At 49.4% G+C, this 18,489-nt stretch overlaps 1 protein-coding gene across 6 annotated transcripts; it reads left to right on the forward strand.

Annotated features, from left to right (window-relative positions):
* Positions 1-1,340: 1,340 nt before the first annotated feature.
* ATCAY (ATCAY kinesin light chain interacting caytaxin) lies at positions 1,341-18,489 on the forward strand. Of its 6 annotated transcripts, XR_010608069.1 has the most exons (14): positions 1,344-1,414; positions 2,806-2,935; positions 7,201-7,265; positions 7,570-7,791; positions 8,868-9,053; positions 9,726-9,828; positions 10,385-10,516; positions 10,920-11,006; positions 11,515-11,613; positions 11,866-11,901; positions 12,609-12,644; positions 13,380-13,415; positions 13,975-14,059; positions 14,457-18,489. XR_010608069.1 is itself a non-coding variant. In XM_065658874.1 (13 exons), the coding sequence occupies exons 2-13, from the start codon at positions 2,859-2,861 to the stop codon at positions 13,982-13,984; spliced, it is 1,086 nt and encodes a 361-aa protein (XP_065514946.1). In that variant the 5' UTR covers positions 1,341-1,414; positions 2,806-2,858; the 3' UTR covers positions 13,985-18,489. The 6 variants fall into 6 exon arrangements, 5 of the variants coding, with proteins under 5 accessions (XP_065514946.1, XP_065514945.1, XP_065514948.1 ...); XM_065658874.1 differs by having other exon boundaries at positions 1,341-1,414; positions 13,383-13,415; positions 13,975-18,489; XM_065658873.1 differs by having other exon boundaries at positions 13,975-18,489.

Below are 18,489 nucleotides of genomic sequence, written 5' to 3' on the forward strand. Positions count from 1 at the left end.
AAAGCTCACCCAGCTCCAACCCCTGCCACAGGCAGGGTTCCACTAGAGAAGGTTGCTCCAAGCCCCTGTGTCCAACCTGGCCTTGAGCACTGCCAGGGATGGGGCAGCCACAGCTTCTCTGGGCACCCTGTGCCAGCGCCTCAGCACCCTCACAGGGAAGAGCTTCTGCCTCAGAGCTCAGCTCAGTCTCCCCTCTGGCAGGTTAAAGCCATTCCCCTTGGCCTGTCCCTACAGCACTGTGCTGAGACTGCGTAAGAGGGCAGAAGACAAACCTTTACACTTCTGTCACTGGGGGTCACCACTGAAACAGGAGTTACCTTCGTCTTTGTACAGCACGAAGCACAGCGCCTGCACAATGCAAATGTGGGAGGGAATCTGACAGCAGACATAAAACTAACCTGCCTTTGCCTGTGGCTGGGTTGAGGCTTTGGTCCAAGCTGGAAGAAAGGCTGCTGGATGGAGCCCAGGAACCAGAAGGCAGGTGAAAATCACTGCTTCTTCATTCACTTTTAGATTTGCAAAGGAACCAGCAAAGATCTCGGGCTCTGATGCAGTTACAGACTCTCTGGAAGAGGAGCTGACACCCCAGCAAAAGAAGGACCCTCTGTCGGGTAAGTCTGTGCAGCCAGAAGTGAGACTAGCACCTGAGGTTCAGGTACGAATGAGCTTTGCATGTGCAAGGCAAGATGGACCATTAAATCCTGCACCCTACCACACGCTGAGGCCACCTTTGACTTTCTAAGTGAATGATGCACCGTATTAAAAAGCCCTTCCCTTCCCAGCCACCTGTCTCCAGTTCCCACCTCTCCTCCAGGACTAGATCCTGCTGGATGATGGGCATCCCTCGCTCCCACTGAAAGCAGCAAGGAGACTGTGCTCAGCCCAGACAGCATCATTTATCCAGAGGAAGAGTGCAGGGAGATATTTGGTACCTTGCAGCCAATTGGAGGAGCGGTGACACGGGAAGGGGGGTGCTCTCAGCTCCTCTCTCCTCCCATCCTCCATAGCACCCCCCTCCCTGTCAGCACCACCACCGCCATCCTCCTCACACACAAAAGCAATTGGCTGCCTTAGAGCTGAGGCTTAGCCAGCTGCAAGCAGAACGTAATAATCAGCTACCTTGGAAGGGAGGGAGACAGCAGAGGAAGCAGCAGCCATGGAAGAATACAAATAACTGCCCTCAATTCACACACACACACACACCCCCCCGCAGCAAAATCCAAATCACCAAGCAAGGAGTGCTGTGAGAAAGGCCGACCTAGATGCATCCCCACACTGCTCCGCTGGGAAAGCCGCACACGTCTGCGCCCGGATCCAGGCGCTGGACCTCCTGAGCAGCCCGTCTCCATCGGGAGGAATGCCTACCCGGGATACAGGCAGGATCTTCTTTGTTCCTCACTAGCCACAGGCACTGGTGAGTACAGCATCATCTGGGCTTCCATACTGCTGGGTGATGTCTGATACTGAGAAACATCCCACTCCAGCCTGGGATTTGCTTCATCTCTTTCCTTTCTCTTCCTCCCTCCATGATGCGTTCAGGGTTAGCAGAAAGCAGATGACAGCGGTGGGGAGGAGGGAGGGAAGGTGGGGTCTCTCTCAGCCCCAAGGTATCTCCTTTGACTGCATGTAGAGGAAGCAAAAATGGAGACATGTGTGACAGCGGCATGGGCATCGCATGCAGCCCAGCATAAGGACAGGATGCAGAACGTGTGTGCTGGGATGGGCTGAGAGCTGCCACGCTCCCAGCAGCTCTCTGCTCTGATCCCAGTCTCTGCCAGTGCCTGTCATAAAGGCGGATGCTGGATTTACTCAGGCCTCTACATTCCTTTAAAGCAGATACACACAGACGGATTTATCTCCCTCTAGATCATCACCACCAACATCCCCTCTAAAGACAAGCCTCCAGAGGAAGCAGAAAAGGCACTGGCTCGCTAGAAAAGCCTTACAGCAATGGGCCAGGCTCTGCTAGATGCTGATTTCCCTGGCACTGGGGGACAGACAGAGCAGCCCCATCCACTTGGGAAATCACCCTGCGTCCCTTATCCTAAAAAGAATACATTATTACCCAGCCAGAACCTGGATACATTTACAGTGTAAAAGCTGATTGCAGGAAGAACGTTTCAGAGCTGACCTGCAGTGGGTTAATGCACGTGCCCAACATAGGTGCTGGTTTCACATCAGCATGTTCTGTACAGGATAACGCCTGACCTTGTCCCCTCCAGACTCAGGTGCAGCTAAGCTCAGCCACAGCAGCATCCAGTGTACCTGCTTTCTCCAACCAGAGCTGGTCCAGAGCCCTCAGCCCCATTTCTTTCAGGGTGCAGGGACAAGCATGGGGATGGAGAACAAACCAGGAGCAGCAGTCTGGAATTGCTCTGCAAAACCAAACCCCAAAGCCGTTAACTTCTACCCAGGCCAGCAAAATGGTGCTTCTGCCAACCCAACCTAAAAGCAGCCTGGGAGGGGCAATTTCTTCTCTTCCCTTTCTGCCATACTTCATTTCCCTCAGCAGAGGTGCTTGTTTATGTTGAGGTTAGTATTGGAAGAGAAGCAGCAAGGGGAAAATGGGTGGACATCAGCCCAGAGACTGTTGATTCTCAGGGAGACAAGCTAAGGCCACAACAGCACAGAGATACACCTACTGTTCAGCCACATCTACTGCTCCAGCCCAGGGCCAACCTCACCTCCTTGTTCAAAGCATGGCGAGTAGCCACAAGTCCCCTTACCCTTCCTTCTCTGTGGGGCAGGGTGGCAGCATACCAGCTCTGAATGGTTTGGTGCCAACCTCTGCCTTCTACCTTCTAGCCCAAGCCCTTCCTCAAGGGACCTGCTGTGCAGCCAGCCCCTCTTTGAGCATCATGGGGACCACAGAGGCCACTTTGCGGATGGAAAACGTGGATGTGAAGGAAGAGTGGCAAGATGAGGACTTCCCAAGGTTTGTTCCCTGCCAAAAAAGTCAGAGAATTTGATTTCTTCCTGTAAGAAACCTGCAGGGCGTGGAGCATGCAGGGCCCTCTCACCAGAGGCAACAGGAGTCTGAACTCCAACAGGGCAGTTCTGGCCAGAGAACAGAGCTTTTATAGCAAGGCTGCTCTGAATGCTCAGGAATTCTGTGAGGCTTCTAGCAACCCTCTGTGAGCACACCAAGGAGAGGGCAAGGAGCTGGTATGGAGCACAGGGAGATTAGTAAGGATGCATATAGGAATGGATGGATAGACGGATGCACATGGGGGTGGATGGACTCCTTCCCAGTCTCTGAATCAAGCAGTATCTCTCCAAACAGAGCAGTGGCTGCTTTACCAGGAATTTGGCACAGGAAGCAAAGTCACTGGGATGCAATGACCATAGGCACTGACAGGCAGAACCTGAATGGTTTCAAACCTTGTAAAAGATGATGCGTGGGTGACAGAAGGTGCCAAAGTGGCATCTTTCACCTTCACAGGTGCTTTATTAATAGTATAGAATATCAAAGAGAGCATCCCTGTACGCTCAGTGTGCCCTGAACTCCCCACAGCCACCCAAAGGGTGCATCCGCCCGGCGCTGCACACACGTCCAGCACTGGCCAACACCAACCCCTCCTGCAGCTGGGGTTTGTGTTGCTGAGGGGCTTTTCAGGGCTGTCTCTCCCTGTCCCAGCTGCAGCTGAGCTCCATGAGCAGCCCACAGAGCCGCTGTATGCACAGACAGAGGCACAGTGTGCTTTGCCGGGGGGCACACACAGCCCCTGCCCTGTGAGAAAGGGTCTCCTGTTCCCCTTGGCACGGCGGATGAGCTTGGCTCTGTTCACCCTGGCTCCAGCTGCAGCACTGATCTGAGCACCTCTGTCTGCCAGCACAGCACCCGGCTCGTGGGACACGGCTCGTCCTTCCGCTGGCCAGAGGTGGGCTCAGCCAAGGCCTTTGGGTTCCTCGGATGGGTTCCTTAGTTTTCTTTCCTCTGAGAGCTGAGCTTTGGGCTGATGGAGCTCTGCCAACCTAAGGCTCCCCCAGAACACTGTGCTGAGAAGCTTTTAATTGAGTAGAAGGGAAAGTGAGGTACAGAAAGGAAAGCATTGACTCAAAGGTCTACGGAAGTGTTTAAGTCCAGGTTGGATGGGGCTTGGAGCAAGCTGCTCTAATGGAAGGTGACCCTGCCCATGGCAGGGGTTTGGAACTGGAGGAGCTTTAAGGTCCCTTCAACCCAAACCAGTCTGGGATTCAATGATAGAATTTAGGACCAAGCTAGTCTAGCACCCGGACACCAAGGCACTAACCCACACCATCACCCTGGAGCAGGAGCTGACAGGCTCTGTTTCACACTTGCCCTGCAAGCAGCAAACTGACCCCAGCCACAGGCAAGCCTTTAGGGGGCATCTCTTCTGCAGAGCCCTCAGCACCATCTAACACAGGCAGCATCACTCATACCCAGCAAACGAAGCAGAGGGGGAGGCAAAGGGATGTCACCATGGCTGGGTGGCAAGGTCCCCAGCCTGCTGATGGGCTGCTTCAGAGGGATTAAATCAGGAATGATGCAAGTGCAATAGAGCCCAGCCAGGCAGGAGGCAAATGAGTGGCTGCAGCTGTGTTTAACTAGCACTGGAAATAAAGAAATGATCATTTTCAAGACACTTCCCCCTGAAAGTATTAAAATAATAGGGCAGAAGCTGCTGCATGTGGGACAGCAGCTCTCCAGCAGATGATTTGCTGCATAGCTATTTTTGCTTAGCTGTGATTAACCAATCTTGCCACAGAATAAAAAAAGACCCAACCATACCCTAGACAAAGCTCAGGGCTGGGAAAACTGAATTCAGCCGCTAAGGACACGCGGTGACATTCCCATTCCCCTGGGAGAAGCTGATGTGCTGCACAAGCTCAAAGGTGCAGCGCCAGGGCACTGAGCGAGCGGGGAGGAAAGGGTCCCCCCTCCTGTCGCTCCCGGAAGGTTTCTGTGTCTCTGCTGCCTGTGCAGCGCGGTCCTGCGCTGATGCTGTAGCTGCCGCGGGGCGGATGCAGGAGCATGCTCACTCCATCAGCATCCCGCGGCTCACTGGCACTGACGGCTCAGGCTGGTAGGGGCCCGAGAGAAGGTGCTTAGAGAAGGAAAGTGGGCAGCGGGAAGGAAAATGGTGGCACCCGGCGCTTAGGGAACCTGCTTCCTTCAGAAAATCTGGGGCTGGCTGCGTTTGTGAAGGAGGATTTACCCGAGAGACTGGGAGGTGGTGAGCTGAGCCCCTTGGGGAAGGTAAGAAAGGCCTTTTCTTCACCTCTGACTTTGGAATTGCTTTCCTTAAATGAATCCAGCACTGAAGCACAGAGTGCCCGACTGCAGCACGTACTGAGGTACGGCTGGGCCTGGTCTCCTTGTGATGCTCTATCCTCAAGTTGTGCCAGGCGCAGCTCAGAGACAAACAACCAGCCAGGCCCCCTGCAGACAAAAGCAAAAGGGAGGAGGAGGAGCTGGAGGGGGGCAGAGGGACCTTTCTGGGTGTTCAGGAATATTGTGGCAGCCTATGGGGTCTGGGTGCTGCACAAGCAAGGAGCAAGCGCTTTTGATCAGGCCTTCAATTCTCATAAATATACAATAACCAGCTAGGAGAGGATTATCCCTTAATCTAAATATTTATAGGGCTTAATTTGGCTGGTGGCTCTGGTGTGATGCCAGCACAAAGAGGAGCCTTTGTAGGGCAGAGCCTGTGGATGCAGAGGTACCGGGCTCCATCACCCCTGGACCCCAGCCCTGTGCACAGCCCCATCCCTTTGGGTGCTGCTCTCAGACTGGTCGGTACCCCCCTGTCCCAGCACCCAGGATTTCATACTTAGGGGCATGAGCTCTTCCCCCCTTGAGGGGGAGCTTCCAGCAAGGGGCGGGTGAAATGAGGACAGCCCAGAAGATCCCTTTTAAACAGACCTTTGACAACATGAACTTGTCCAGGGGTTGGTGGGGTTTGGTCACCAGGGGATAGGCACAAGGCCCAGCTGAAATGAAGGGGAAAAGTGTCCAGGAGGTGTCCAGCTCAGGGTGGCAGTGCTGCTCAGCCACCAGCCAGGGCTCCTGGCTGCAGTACCGGGGGCCATATCCTGACTTCACTTGCTCCTGACCAATATCGGGGTAACTTCATCGACTTCCAAAGGGTGGCAGTCACATAATACGATTGGGCATTAGCATCTGTACAGGAAAGTCAACTTTAAATGAATCAGTGCTTCCAGCCTCTGGCTGGAGACATGGGGATTGATACCCTCCTTCACAGGAGCCAAGTACGAGCTGCAGACCCTGACCTCTGCCATGGAACCCAGGAAGGGAGCAGCGGGTCCAGCCTTTGGATCCGAAATATGGGTTTGAGTGCTGGTACCTGCATCTTAGCTCAGGATGAACCTGCTTCCAACCCTTGGCAGGGTTTGGGTGTCACTGTCAGCTCTTGTCACATGAGGCTGAGATGAGGATGAGGTGACAATTCTGGGATCACAACTGAGATTTGATCCTTGTGTTGAACACTGACTGCCTTAGAGCAAAGGTGTTCTCTTCCTGGGAGAGGTGGTTGTGTTTGGATGAAGTTCTCTGCTGCAGCCAGGGCCTGTGACAGAAAGCAGGATGCACTTTACAAAGCCATTAGCAGAGGCCACAAAGTGCTCTTGTGCTCAGCATCCAGCACTAGTTCAGCTGCTGCTGGGATCAAAGCATCTCTCCCTAGGCTTAGGAACAGCTGAATTCAGGCTGTCTGGACAGCCCACTGCATTGCCTACACTATGCAGGGAACAGGAGCACAGACAACTGCAGAAGATGCTCCCTGGTTCCCTTGATGAGGTGCCCTAGAGCTTGGCGCTGCCTCTCAAACTTCTGATGGAGATAAAAATGGGGATGATACGGAGAAAGTGAGGATGTTACTAGGCTCATCGGGGGACAGGATTTGTTCCCATGTCCCTGGCTGGGTTTTCAAGCCTCTTGGCTGAATGGCATGAGGGATGCATTGGTGGGAGGGCTTGGAGATTACCAGGTTACTCCAGGCAGAAAGCACAGTTGCTGGGCTTCTCTTGGGCAAATCACCTAAGGGTGTCCTTCAGGCTGAGCTCTCAGGCAGAAGAGAAGGGACAGAGCACACACGGGGCTGCATGTTTTTCCCTGATGTCCCCACTTCTCTCCACTGGCTGCCATGGAGGGACTTTCTCCTTAACGTTACCTGTTACCTCCTGTCTTTTGACCTCCACATCTCGGCTTGCCTGCAGACCTCTCCCGGAGGAGACAGGGATGGAGTCACTGGGCAGCCCTACAGAAGATGAGAACACATCCTGTAAGTACCAGCTTGCAGTTAGGGTGGAAGCCAGTTCCCTTGGAGTATCCATCAAAATTCCCATGTGGGAGACGAGAGCAGCAGAGATTTGAATTTGCTAATCTTTCACAAGGAGCTGGGGGAGGAGAAAGGTATCTTGGAAGTGTGGGCACTTTTATCCACCCATACCTGTAAATGTCCAGCTCTGATCCACTACCCCTAGCTTCCAAGACCATAGCCTGCAATGTGATAATGACAGCACCATGTCTTGCACTCAGGATACAGCAGGAGGACAACCTGTCAGTTATTTTCCTTTTAACTCCAGCTCCCCCCAATACTTTAAACTTTAACGGGGCGCATCGTAAACGGAAGACACTTGTTGCACCTGAAATCAACATTTCCCTGGACCAGAGTGAAGGCTCCATTCTCTCCGATGACTTCCTGGACACACCAGACGACCTGGACATTAATGTGGATGATATCGAAACTCCTGACGAGACAGATTCCCTTGAATTCCTGGGGAATGGAAACGAACTGGAATGGGAAGGTAAAAAGCTGGTTCTGGGTGAATGTCTGCAGGGGCTGGAGCTTTTTTTAACCTCATTTTAAGCACTTTTGACACCACTCAGCAGCAGCAGCTGAGGACCAATTTCCACCGCAGCGAAGCACAGCACACACAACCAAGCCCCATCTTCCACACAGTATCTGCCCCACCAGGACCTCAGGTATAGCCCAGGAGTCTCAGTGCTGCTATCTCAGCACTTCCATCTGGGGATGGGTCAGGCAGAAGTAGTTCAGGGACTTGAAAACGCCGGTTTAGCCATAATTCAGGGTATGGCATGGGCTGTGGACACACATTCCCTTCCTGCTGCAGCTGGGCCACCACCCCAGGCTGGAAGGTACCAGTGAACATTAAAACATCTTGACTAACATGGTCTTTGCTAACCTGGCTGGTTTTGGCTGAATGGGGCTCAGGAGGGCTCCTGCAGGCAGCTCTGCTGGTAGATCACAAGACTGATGGCATAGGCAGTGCCCTCTACAGTCAGTATAGGTGGAGCTGAAGGAAGATCTAACAAAGAGTCTGGTGTTCAACCTGCGACTGCAGGTACTATAAGCAGCAGCATGAGATGTTAAGCTTATTTCTATTACAATTTGGCAATGGAGCAAGGTTGGAAAAAAGAAACAAGAAGGGCTTTGGATAAAGGCCCATAGGGACAGACCAAGGGGAATGGCTTTAACCTGTCAGAGGGGAGATTGAGATGAGCTCTTAAGCCAAGTTCTTCCCTGTGAGGGTGCTGAGGCGCTGGCACAGGGTGCCCAGAGAAGCTGTGGCTGCCCCATCCCTGGCAGTGCTCAAGGCCAGGTTGGACACAGGGGCTTGGAGCAAGCTGCTCCAGTGGAAGGGGTCCCTGCCCATGGCAGGGGGTTGGAATTGGAGGAGCTTTAAGGTCCCTTTCAACCGAGATCATTCTAGATTATTAAGAACCACAGACTTACACAGATCAAAGCTGCAGATGAAACAGATGATCCTGTGGTTGTTATTGTCAGTAACTGGACACCAAAGCTCTCACAGAGCCTCTCTGTACATTGTATGAAAGGCAGAAATGTTTGTCCCTCTCCCAGATGACACTCCTGTGGCCACAGCCAAGAACATGCCAGGGGACAGCGCAGACCTGTTTGGGGACGGTGGCACAGAAGATGGGAGTGCTACTAACGGGCGGCTCTGGAGGACTGTCATCATTGGGGAGCAGGAGCACCGCATCGACCTCCAGATGATCAAACCCTACATGCGGGTGGTGACACACGGAGGTGAGGAGGAGGACAGCCTGGTCCTGCCTTGCTGGCTTTCCTTCAGTCCATCTTTGTTGAGCTGGAGGGGATGCTGTCACTGATTGTTTTGACTGTCCTTAGGGGGAAATTGCTATTCGTTTTGTACTGCTGCGTGGCAGAGAAGCACAAAGCACCCAGCTCATGCTAAGAAACACACAGCCACTGGAGCAATGCTTCAATAAACCAAAGTAGGGATAATGCTGGCTCTGACCAAGAGTGACTATACCCTGACCTTCAGCCTGAGTTAAGTACCTGCATCCCCAGTGATGAAGGGCCTGCAGGTACCTGACCCCTCTGTAGCTCAGCACTTGAGCTGTCTCCAGTGGCACAGCTAAAGGCGAGAACCTCCAGAGAGTGACCACCCCTGAAATCCAAGCAAATCCCAGCCACCACGCAGACAAAGCTCTCAGCTCTGTACTGTGGCATACACAAGTTCCTTCCTCAAATCCCATGTGCATGTTATAGACAGAACCAAGAGCAGAGGCAATTCTAACTGTGTGACAGGCCTGTAAGAGGTACAAACACTTACCTGGAGCTCAACAGAGGCACAAAACCCAGCCCAGGCCCAAATTTAGCAATGCATCTTCCCTTCAGCTCTCACATCTCCCCCTGGAAAATGTCACTGATGCTGCCTGTGTCTTTCTTTCCCAGGATACTATGGAGAAGGTCTCAACGCCATCATTGTCTTTGCTGCCTGCTATCTGCCAGACAGTAACCTGGCTGATTACCACTACATCATGGAGAATCTCTTCCTGTAAGTGGCTGGTCAAGGTCTGTGAGGTACGAGGAGGGCAGGGAAGGTAACTGGGGCTCCAATGAAGCAGTTTCAATGTATTCAGTGCATCCCAAACCTCAGCTGGAAATAATTTGAATCCAGGCCAAAAGTACCCAGGGTGCAGCTGCAGACTGGGGCGAGCATCACTGGGTGAGACACTGTCCACAGAGTTCACATCCAAGTCCAGTGAGTCAAAGCATTCAACCATTCAGTGTTAATTATGCCAGTGATGGACTCACAGCCAGGGCACAGTATATGTACACAGTGCTGAAGAGCTGGTAGATGCTCTTGCTAGGCAGAACAGTGCAGGGACGTCCATCAGTTCATGCACTATGAGAACAGTGATCCCAGAGAAATACCCCTGCAGGGCATAATGAAATAATAATCCTACAGCAGTGCCAGATTCCTGCTCTATTCCAAGGCCTACAAAGGAAGGGTCTGGAGGGCTTTAGAGGTAGCACACAGGCACTTAAGGAAGCCTCAGGGACCTTTTTCGAGTCTCATATTCCTGTTCCTTTTGGTCACCACCCAACAGATACGTGATCAGTAGCCTGGAGCTGCTGGTAGCTGAGGACTACATGATCGTGTACCTGAATGGAGCAACACCCCGCAGGAGGATGCCAGGCCTGGGCTGGCTGAAGAAATGCTACCAGATGATAGACAGAAGGTGAGAATCCCATTGGTGTTGCCTTTTCATTCTTCCCAGCCTTCCTCCCACATCTCTTCCACTGCTTCCTCACAGCCTTCCCAGTCAGTCTGCCTTCCTCCCTCTCCAGATGCTGCAATTCCATCCTGTTACGGCTTTCTGACTTACTCCAGGCTCTCTGCATCACCCTCTTGCCCTCACAAGCACCTTCACAGAGATCAGGCTAATACAGCACCCAAGCAAGGCAGCGCTCCTGCAGCCTGCCAGCTCGGAGCTGAAACAGGGCTCCTAAGGCCAAGGGCAGGGCTTTTGTCTGGAGACACCCACCTGAGGCTGGCCAGCATCATGACACTTGTTAGTGCCCTGACAGAGTTTTAAGGAAAGGTACTTTGAATCTGAGTTCTGTCCCATGGCTCTTCCACAGGCTGCGTAAAAACCTCAAAGCATTGATAATCGTGCATCCCTCGTGGTTCATCCGGACAGTGCTGGCCATATCCAGACCCTTCATCAGGTAACTGTGATGTGTTCTCAGTACATAGAACGCGTTCCCAAACTTGGCTGGGTTTGGAGTGAAAGTTTAATCTCACACATCAGATCTTAAGCTCACCTTTAAATTGTAGCAACCAAGGTGACACTGTCTCGTGTCCTACATCTCCCTGACGCTTCCAAGGCCAACTCTAGAGGTGGTTTTAGGAGATACTGTGGTGTTCTGGATCCAGATCAAAGTTTGTCCCAGTGCGTAGGGCATAAAGATTTCTGGGAAGAGCAGGAATGGTGGTCCTTTTTTCCTCCTATGGATATTGAGGAGCAAGGGTCAAAGAAACGTGAGGTACAGTAATGTGGCACCTCACCACAATTTGTAGTCATTGGCGTATCAGCACTGGGAGGAGCTGAGAACATTCAGACTAAAGAGGATACAGAGATGCAGAGCTCCCCATTTCCATCGGGAAACCTCTGAATTCCTATGGAGAGAACATCAAAACAAGAGCTCAAGCACACACTCTTTCTCTCTCTGCCAGTGTGAAGTTTATCAATAAGATCCAGTATGTTCACAGCCTGGAGGAACTGGAACAACTCATCCCAATGGAGCACGTGCAGATCCCAGACTGCGTCTTACAGTAAGTGTCAGAGGGACCCTGGGGCACACGTGGCTCTGAGGAGGAGCAGGACAAAATTCCTGTGTACCAGGATATCGTTGAGTCAAACCCCATGTACTGGAACCCTACCCCACTCCTATCCCGGTGCCAAGCAAGAGCCTGCACAATGTGCTGGGTTGCAGTTTCTGTCACCTTCAGAGCAAACATAGCATTTTACTAATGGTGAACAGTTCTGCCTGGTAACATTTAAAGACTGTTTCCTGTTTGTTGCAGATATGAAGAAGAGAGGATCAAGGCCAGAAAAGAAAGGTAAAATTAATGCTTGGAGAAGGGGGAAGAGGTGTGGATTCATTTCTTAGGATGTTGTTGCATTCCTTTATCATTATTTGTGCTGTAACCAGTCAATTCTGTGTTCCTCCTACCCTGATATCCCACACAGCCTACACTTAACTTTCTACTGATCTTCTCAAAGTAAGCAAAAGCTGCAGGAGGGAGAAGCAGCGTGATTCAAAGGTTATTTATCCATACATCTGTTCCTCTTAACCCCAGGAGTACACTCGCTCTAAGCATGCACTGCAGGTGCCAGCAAAAGTCAGCAGAAATCACTCTCTGTACGAAATAGCACATTTTCCCCCTACAACCCTGCAAACTGACCTGAAAGTGGGAGCTGGTGCTTTGTTTAAAAGCCACTTCATTCTGCTGAAGTGGCTTCAAGAGGGACATTAGTTGACAGTTTTGTTTCATTTTCTAGACCTGTTCTGTCACCAGTGATTCTGGTTGGAAGTGCTGGCCATGAACAGTGATAGCAGTTGGCTCTGCTAAGAGCAAAAGGCAGTCATGGGCAGAGGCAAGACCGGCTGGGTCAGCATGACAGTGATCAGAGTCACAGACTGCTTTGGGTTAAAAAGACTTTAAAGCTCACCCAGTTCCAGCTATTGCCTTAGAAACGCGCCGGATAACTGTATCACACTGCTTGCTTCTAGACGATAGATTTCAAAAGTGATTTGTGTTTACAGGGCAGAAGAGAAACAAGACATGGCTGAGAGGGAAAGGTAACTATGCTTTTTTATTTATCCTTTACTTACAAAACCAGTCTTTAGTGACACAAGTGACCCTACTGCTTGGTGGCCCCCCTGGGGAAGCAGGTCTGACCTCTCAGGAGATGCCTGGAGCCCACAGGACATTACTGAAGTGTCTTGGACCGGAGAAAGCCTCTCCTTTCCCTCACAGCTCCCTTTGCCATCACTTTTGTGGTGTTACTGACCTTCACCTGTGCCAACAGATTCCTGACACTGCCTTTTACCTCCGCCAGTGAACCAATTTGGTCATGGAGCAGAGCCAGAGGCACCGGGGATATTCTCCTGACATTCAGTCGTAGCATTTGTGGGATGGTGCAATGCAGAGGGGCAAAAACTGCTGTCAAGCACATCTTGGCTGTCTGTAAAGGCAAGATATGAGGCTGTAACATTAGATGGGAAGGAAAATTGTAGGGAGGCTTGGGAGACAGTGTCAAAATCCTAGGCCAGGATAATTTGGCCTGGTTTTGGCTCTGCTTCAGAGTGATACAGTGTCTCTTTTTTTTATGCTGTCTAACTAGCTCCTGAGGGGGAGCAGTGCATATTTCTGCTGTTCTCTTCCCAGAGAAAAAAGAGCTCTGCTAAAAATTGCCAAGGTCCATTGGCTGAGTCTGAATTGTTCTGAGAAACAAATGGGACCTTGGGGCAAAAAGGGAGGGTGGTTAGTCTGTGATGGAGATTCACTTCTTGTCTTGCTGGTTCTCTTCCAAGCAGGCCTGTGCCCCCAGCAGAAGATCAGGAAACCAGGTTTGATTTGTACCTTTCTAATGTTTGGCTCCATGTGACAGATTCCATTGCATTTGTAACCCACTAACAAATGGGAAAGTCAGGACTGGGTTAGGCCCAGGGCCTCTTCACCCTGGTGCTGCCCACTCGGCACAGAAGAGGCGTCACCCACTTTGTACATAGGGGGTGTAAAACCCAGAAGCTGTTGCCACCCTCACCCTGCTGTGGCTGCAGTCACAACCACTGTGGCTCATCCCAAAGCATGGGCTGGTCCCAGCTGCAGGAGAAACACTGCCCTTCAATAAATTACCTGGGGTAGGGTGTGCACATGGGTATTTATTGCAGAGCTGCCTTCCTTTACCTGGCAGGAACGTTTCCATGGTCCTATACACTCAGGAAACGTGCTTAGTGAAGAAAGCCCATTAAAGCTATGAATAACATCCTCTTTTCCCCTGATAGGCTTTAGTAGAGGATTACACCCAAACATACTCGTATTTTTGGTTTTTACACAGTGGGAATACCAACATTTTTACTACAATTTGCTTTCTAAAAATAACTCTGTCTTTCTGTTCCTTCCCAGTATGTCGTGAATCAAAGCAGAGTGGAATGAATGGAGCAGAAGAATGACGCAGCCTGGCAGTCACCCACGAAAATGACCTTTTGGTGTAAGACCTTGTCACCATCTTATTCCCAGTTCTGTAGCTCATGGAGCCTGCCTCCCCTGTCTCCAAGATGCAAAGTCCATTAAACCTTTTGGAAACATATTCCTTTGAAAAAAAAAATAGACAAGGAAAAAAAAAGAAACAAAGCCACAAAACCAAGCAAGCCAAGAATAGCACTTTTCAGGACAGGTTCCAGTATGTTTCAGTAATGGTCTGTGGAGAGCTATTAAGTAGTGCAAATAGATACCATGTTTTCTCTTAGTAATCAAGAGCATCCTGTAGTCCAGTAGTTGCCAGCCCCAAAAGAGATATATTTTTTGTTTAAATTATAAACCCTTCCTCTAACTTGCTGCTGGCCAGCACTGAGACATTCTGCTTTGAACCCCCGTTCCCTCCATAGAGACGTGGCAACCAGGGACTAGTGAACATGGAATGAGAAGAGTGCATTTCCCCCCTTGCTACAGCCAGTGTGTGTTTCTTCCTGAAGATACCAAGTGCCCACCAGTCGAGGCAGCTCTTCCAGCCTTGACCAGTTAATCCATTGCCAGTTCCTCTTCTTAACTCACACAGAATCATTGCTAGCAGTAAATGCTATGGTTTCTTCCTGGTTTGCTCTCAGTTTGTAAGGCACTCTGATAACTCTGAGAGTCCCATATGGTACGACATCCTCCACATTGCTTCTCATGATCATCTTCTATCAGCGCACATACACCAAAAAGGTCTGGTTTTAAGAAGGAGCCTTATGGACAGGGAAGTTTTTCACCCCTTGTCCTTGCATTGGTCTCACGACACTGGACAATCATTCACTATTAATACCTCCTATTGCGGAGACAAGCTGCTAAATGTTTGAAATTCCCTACTTGCCATCCCTGGGTAATGAGGGGCCTCATCTACTCACATACCTACCCAAGGGGAGAATGCTGCAGGTGTGAGGCAGGACACTGCATCTGAGTTCAGCTCCTCAGCAGCCAGGAGATGCAGACGTGACACCAAGGAGCTTGAAATCTGTATTTTGGACCCAGGAGGATTCTGTGAGCAAAGGAAGGAAGAAAATTTCAGAAACTCTTTGGCCAAAAAATCATTTGGAAACTCCTGATTTCACCCAAATCTTTCAGCAAGTCTCAGATCATCAGGTGAAGCCCCTTGTGGGTGAAGAATTACCTATTTCACCACTTAAGGAGCAGTTCAAGCCTGGCAAGCCCCAACCCGTGGCTATTTGAAATCACCACCTCTTCACTCTGCTCTGAACTCCCCTGGAGGACAATTCCAGCAAAGCAAGATTTTCCTCAAGATAGGGCTGTCTCCTCTGCATATATAAAGCTTCTCTTTTTTCCTTTCAAAGTGACTAAAACTGCTACAGATGAGATCTCTATTTCCCAACTGCTACAAAGGAGCACCAAAGCTGCTTTCTAACTTACTTCTCTTTTGATGTGTTTCTCTCATGTACTTCAGTCACAGATGTATTTACTGAGCAGACCTTTGCATGACAGAGCACTGCACCTCCCTGAGAAACTGAAGGTGATAAAACCCCCATATTCTGTCTCACTGGCATATTACTAATAAGCACCAAGCAAGCACCAATCTCCATGGCTTTCTGGAAACTTCATTCCGAGCCAGTGAATTTTGTACTACAAGGGAAAAACAGCACTCCAGGGTTTTTGGAGCTTGGGTTTCATGCCAATGACACCTCCCCACAGAAGGAGTTCTGGCCAGAGCTCTCCACGCAGGCAGCAGGCATCTGTTCCAAGGCAGAAGCAGCAGTCAGGGATTACCAAACACGAGCGGGTTCAGCCACCCTGCAAAGCTGGGTGCTCCTTTTCACACATGGGCTGTCAGATGGACTAAAGGAACCCACTGAAACAAAGGACTCTTCCAGTGGAATTAATTTTAGCTGAGACTAGTAACAATCACAAATCTTGTAGTGTAGGAGCATGGGAAGTCACTATGTCCCACTGATAACACTTCAACCTAGACTGTCCTTATTTCTTTTAAGACCTTTTTAATGCATTTAGATCAGAAATTGTCTGCTTTCCATGCAAGAATGCAATGCAGTTGGACACTGAAAGGGAACTTTATAAACCAATAGATCATTTAATAATGTTTTCAAAGTACAAGTCCAGAAACCTTTTATGCATCTGTAATTACCAAACAGGACAAAAATGTTCCCAACGTCATGGAAAAATCCTGCTGTTACAGAACACATGGGCATGGGAGATAAGAAATTATGTTTAGTCTTGAGACCTGAAGAAACCAACTGCTCGATCCCCAGCAGCCACCATGCCAGAGGAATCCGGAGGTTTGGTTTTTCCCGAAGAAAAGATACTGTGTCTGCATTTGCAGAAAAACAACTGCAGAATGAGCAATCCTGAAGGTGAAACTGCCTATTTTTTCAAGTCGCTCCTTCAGGGCAAGGCTAAAAGTTCAGTTGGGAAAAGAGCAGACACCAACTTCATTTCCAGACACGAAGGAGGTTGGTTGTTGGAACACCAGAGTCAGTTTGGAAGTCCTTTGGAACCATCTTGCAGAAGAGCACTTTCTGACAGAGCACTCTAAGTAGTATGCACTATATTTGAATTGTTAATACAATGATATGAGTGTGTAGATGTTATGCTCCTGGCTGGATGGGTGGCTATTACTCTAATCAACATAGAAAAGAACCTGCAACTCTAGCTAAATGTAAAAAGTGTGGTTTTATAGCAACAAAAAGAAAGGGTCGTTAACTTCTTTCAGTGCTTTTAGATGCCACTGGAACCCAAAGTAGCTCCAAATTCTTTGACAGAAACACAGAAACAAGCAAATTGGCAGAGTTCTTTTACCAGCTGTGGAGCAACAAATCTAAGTTTGGTGTTGATTGACCTGCACAGGCTTCAAACAAGATCAGATCTAGGTGCTGTAACAAACACACCACCAAAATACTGCATTCATCTTCAGAAGATCGTTGCAACCTCAGATCCACCTGTGGGTGACCACCAGCTGCTCAGTGGCAGTGGATCAAGATTTCAGAGCCTGCAAACAGGAGATGTAATTGCACTGGGAGGGAGTTGTCAGCTGGGTGACAGGATTTACCTTGCATAGAAGCTGAGCTGTGCCAATAGGACAGAGATCTGAGGTGACTGAAGCCATTTTGCAAGTTTCTTTGCCAGTTCCTCAGGGAGCTGCTCTCAAAGCCTATCTGCAGAGGGGTTTATCAGCCAAGCTCTATGCTTCCACTGGAGATGCAGTTGAGAGTTGTGCTGTACCAGCAAAAAAATGCAAAATCTTGCTCTTAGAAGCCCACTGACTTTAGAACTTTTGCCATGTATATATTCATATGGTTAAAAACTAAAATGAAATAAACTCCATCCTTGTAGCAATACTGCTGTACTGGCCAGTGTTCCCAGTGTACAGCAGACCTTGCCTCAGAAAAACATCTTGAGAGGATCAGTACTTTGATTTATGAATGCACTGTATCCTATCAAACAGCAGGAATTAGCAACACCATTTTTCTGGGCTTGGATTTTACCTCTCATGAGCTTTTCTGATGGTGAATCCATAAATAGCCACATTTTAGCTGCAGACAGAATTGTTTTACCCCCATAATATTCACAGCAATCACGGTATTGACTCACTGTCTAATTTATGTCAAACTTCAACATTCAGCCAGCATCAGCCTGAAAAATCACATCCTGAGAACAGAGGAGGAAATACCTTCCCAGCTCCTTGAGGCAGCCACAGGACTTGACCAGCAAATGTCAGATTTATACAGTGAAAATACTTTGTTTAGGAATCATCCTTTTGAATCACAAGGAAGACCCAGGAAATAAAACTGAGATGCTGCTGTATATTCAGTTGGATAACGAATCCCATCTCCTCTTCACAGTGCTGTGTAAATGTGAGTGGATGTTTAGAGCATACCTCATTGCAAATATATCCATCGATTTTTTCCAAAGATGATTTGCTTACAGATGTGCAAACCCACGTGGGAGAAAACCTGCGTGGGAAAGGTTTTAAAAGCAGCACATCCTCTATCTGACATGAAAAAACAAAAGAGCTCATGAAATGCTGGCGGCAATAAGCTCAGTTTGGCCTGACAGCAGGTGAAATGACCAGGCAAAATTGCTCTATCTCCAAAAGCACATGTTTTCTCTTTTGTATTTCCATATTTACTGGCAGTCAGAAATACAGCATGCTACTGGTAAAGTGAAGTTTAAAAGTCACCATGACAGTATCACATTGATCTATCTCAGTTTTTTCTCCTTTGTAGTGGGTCCTTTTAACCCAAACCTACATGTAAAAATGTGTGACCTGTCATTTTTCTAAAGTGTTTGTAACTAGGTGGTTTATGCTAGAAGACATAGGTTGCTGTTCAGTATGTATTCTTATTTTTGCTTTGTATTATTCCATCAGAATCTGTGGATATACAATTAAAATGAGACTAATCCTTAAGCAAAAAA

This window comes from Lathamus discolor, chromosome 21, assembly GCF_037157495.1.
Source record: "Lathamus discolor isolate bLatDis1 chromosome 21, bLatDis1.hap1, whole genome shotgun sequence".
Taxonomy (NCBI): Eukaryota; Metazoa; Chordata; class Aves; order Psittaciformes; family Psittacidae; genus Lathamus; species Lathamus discolor.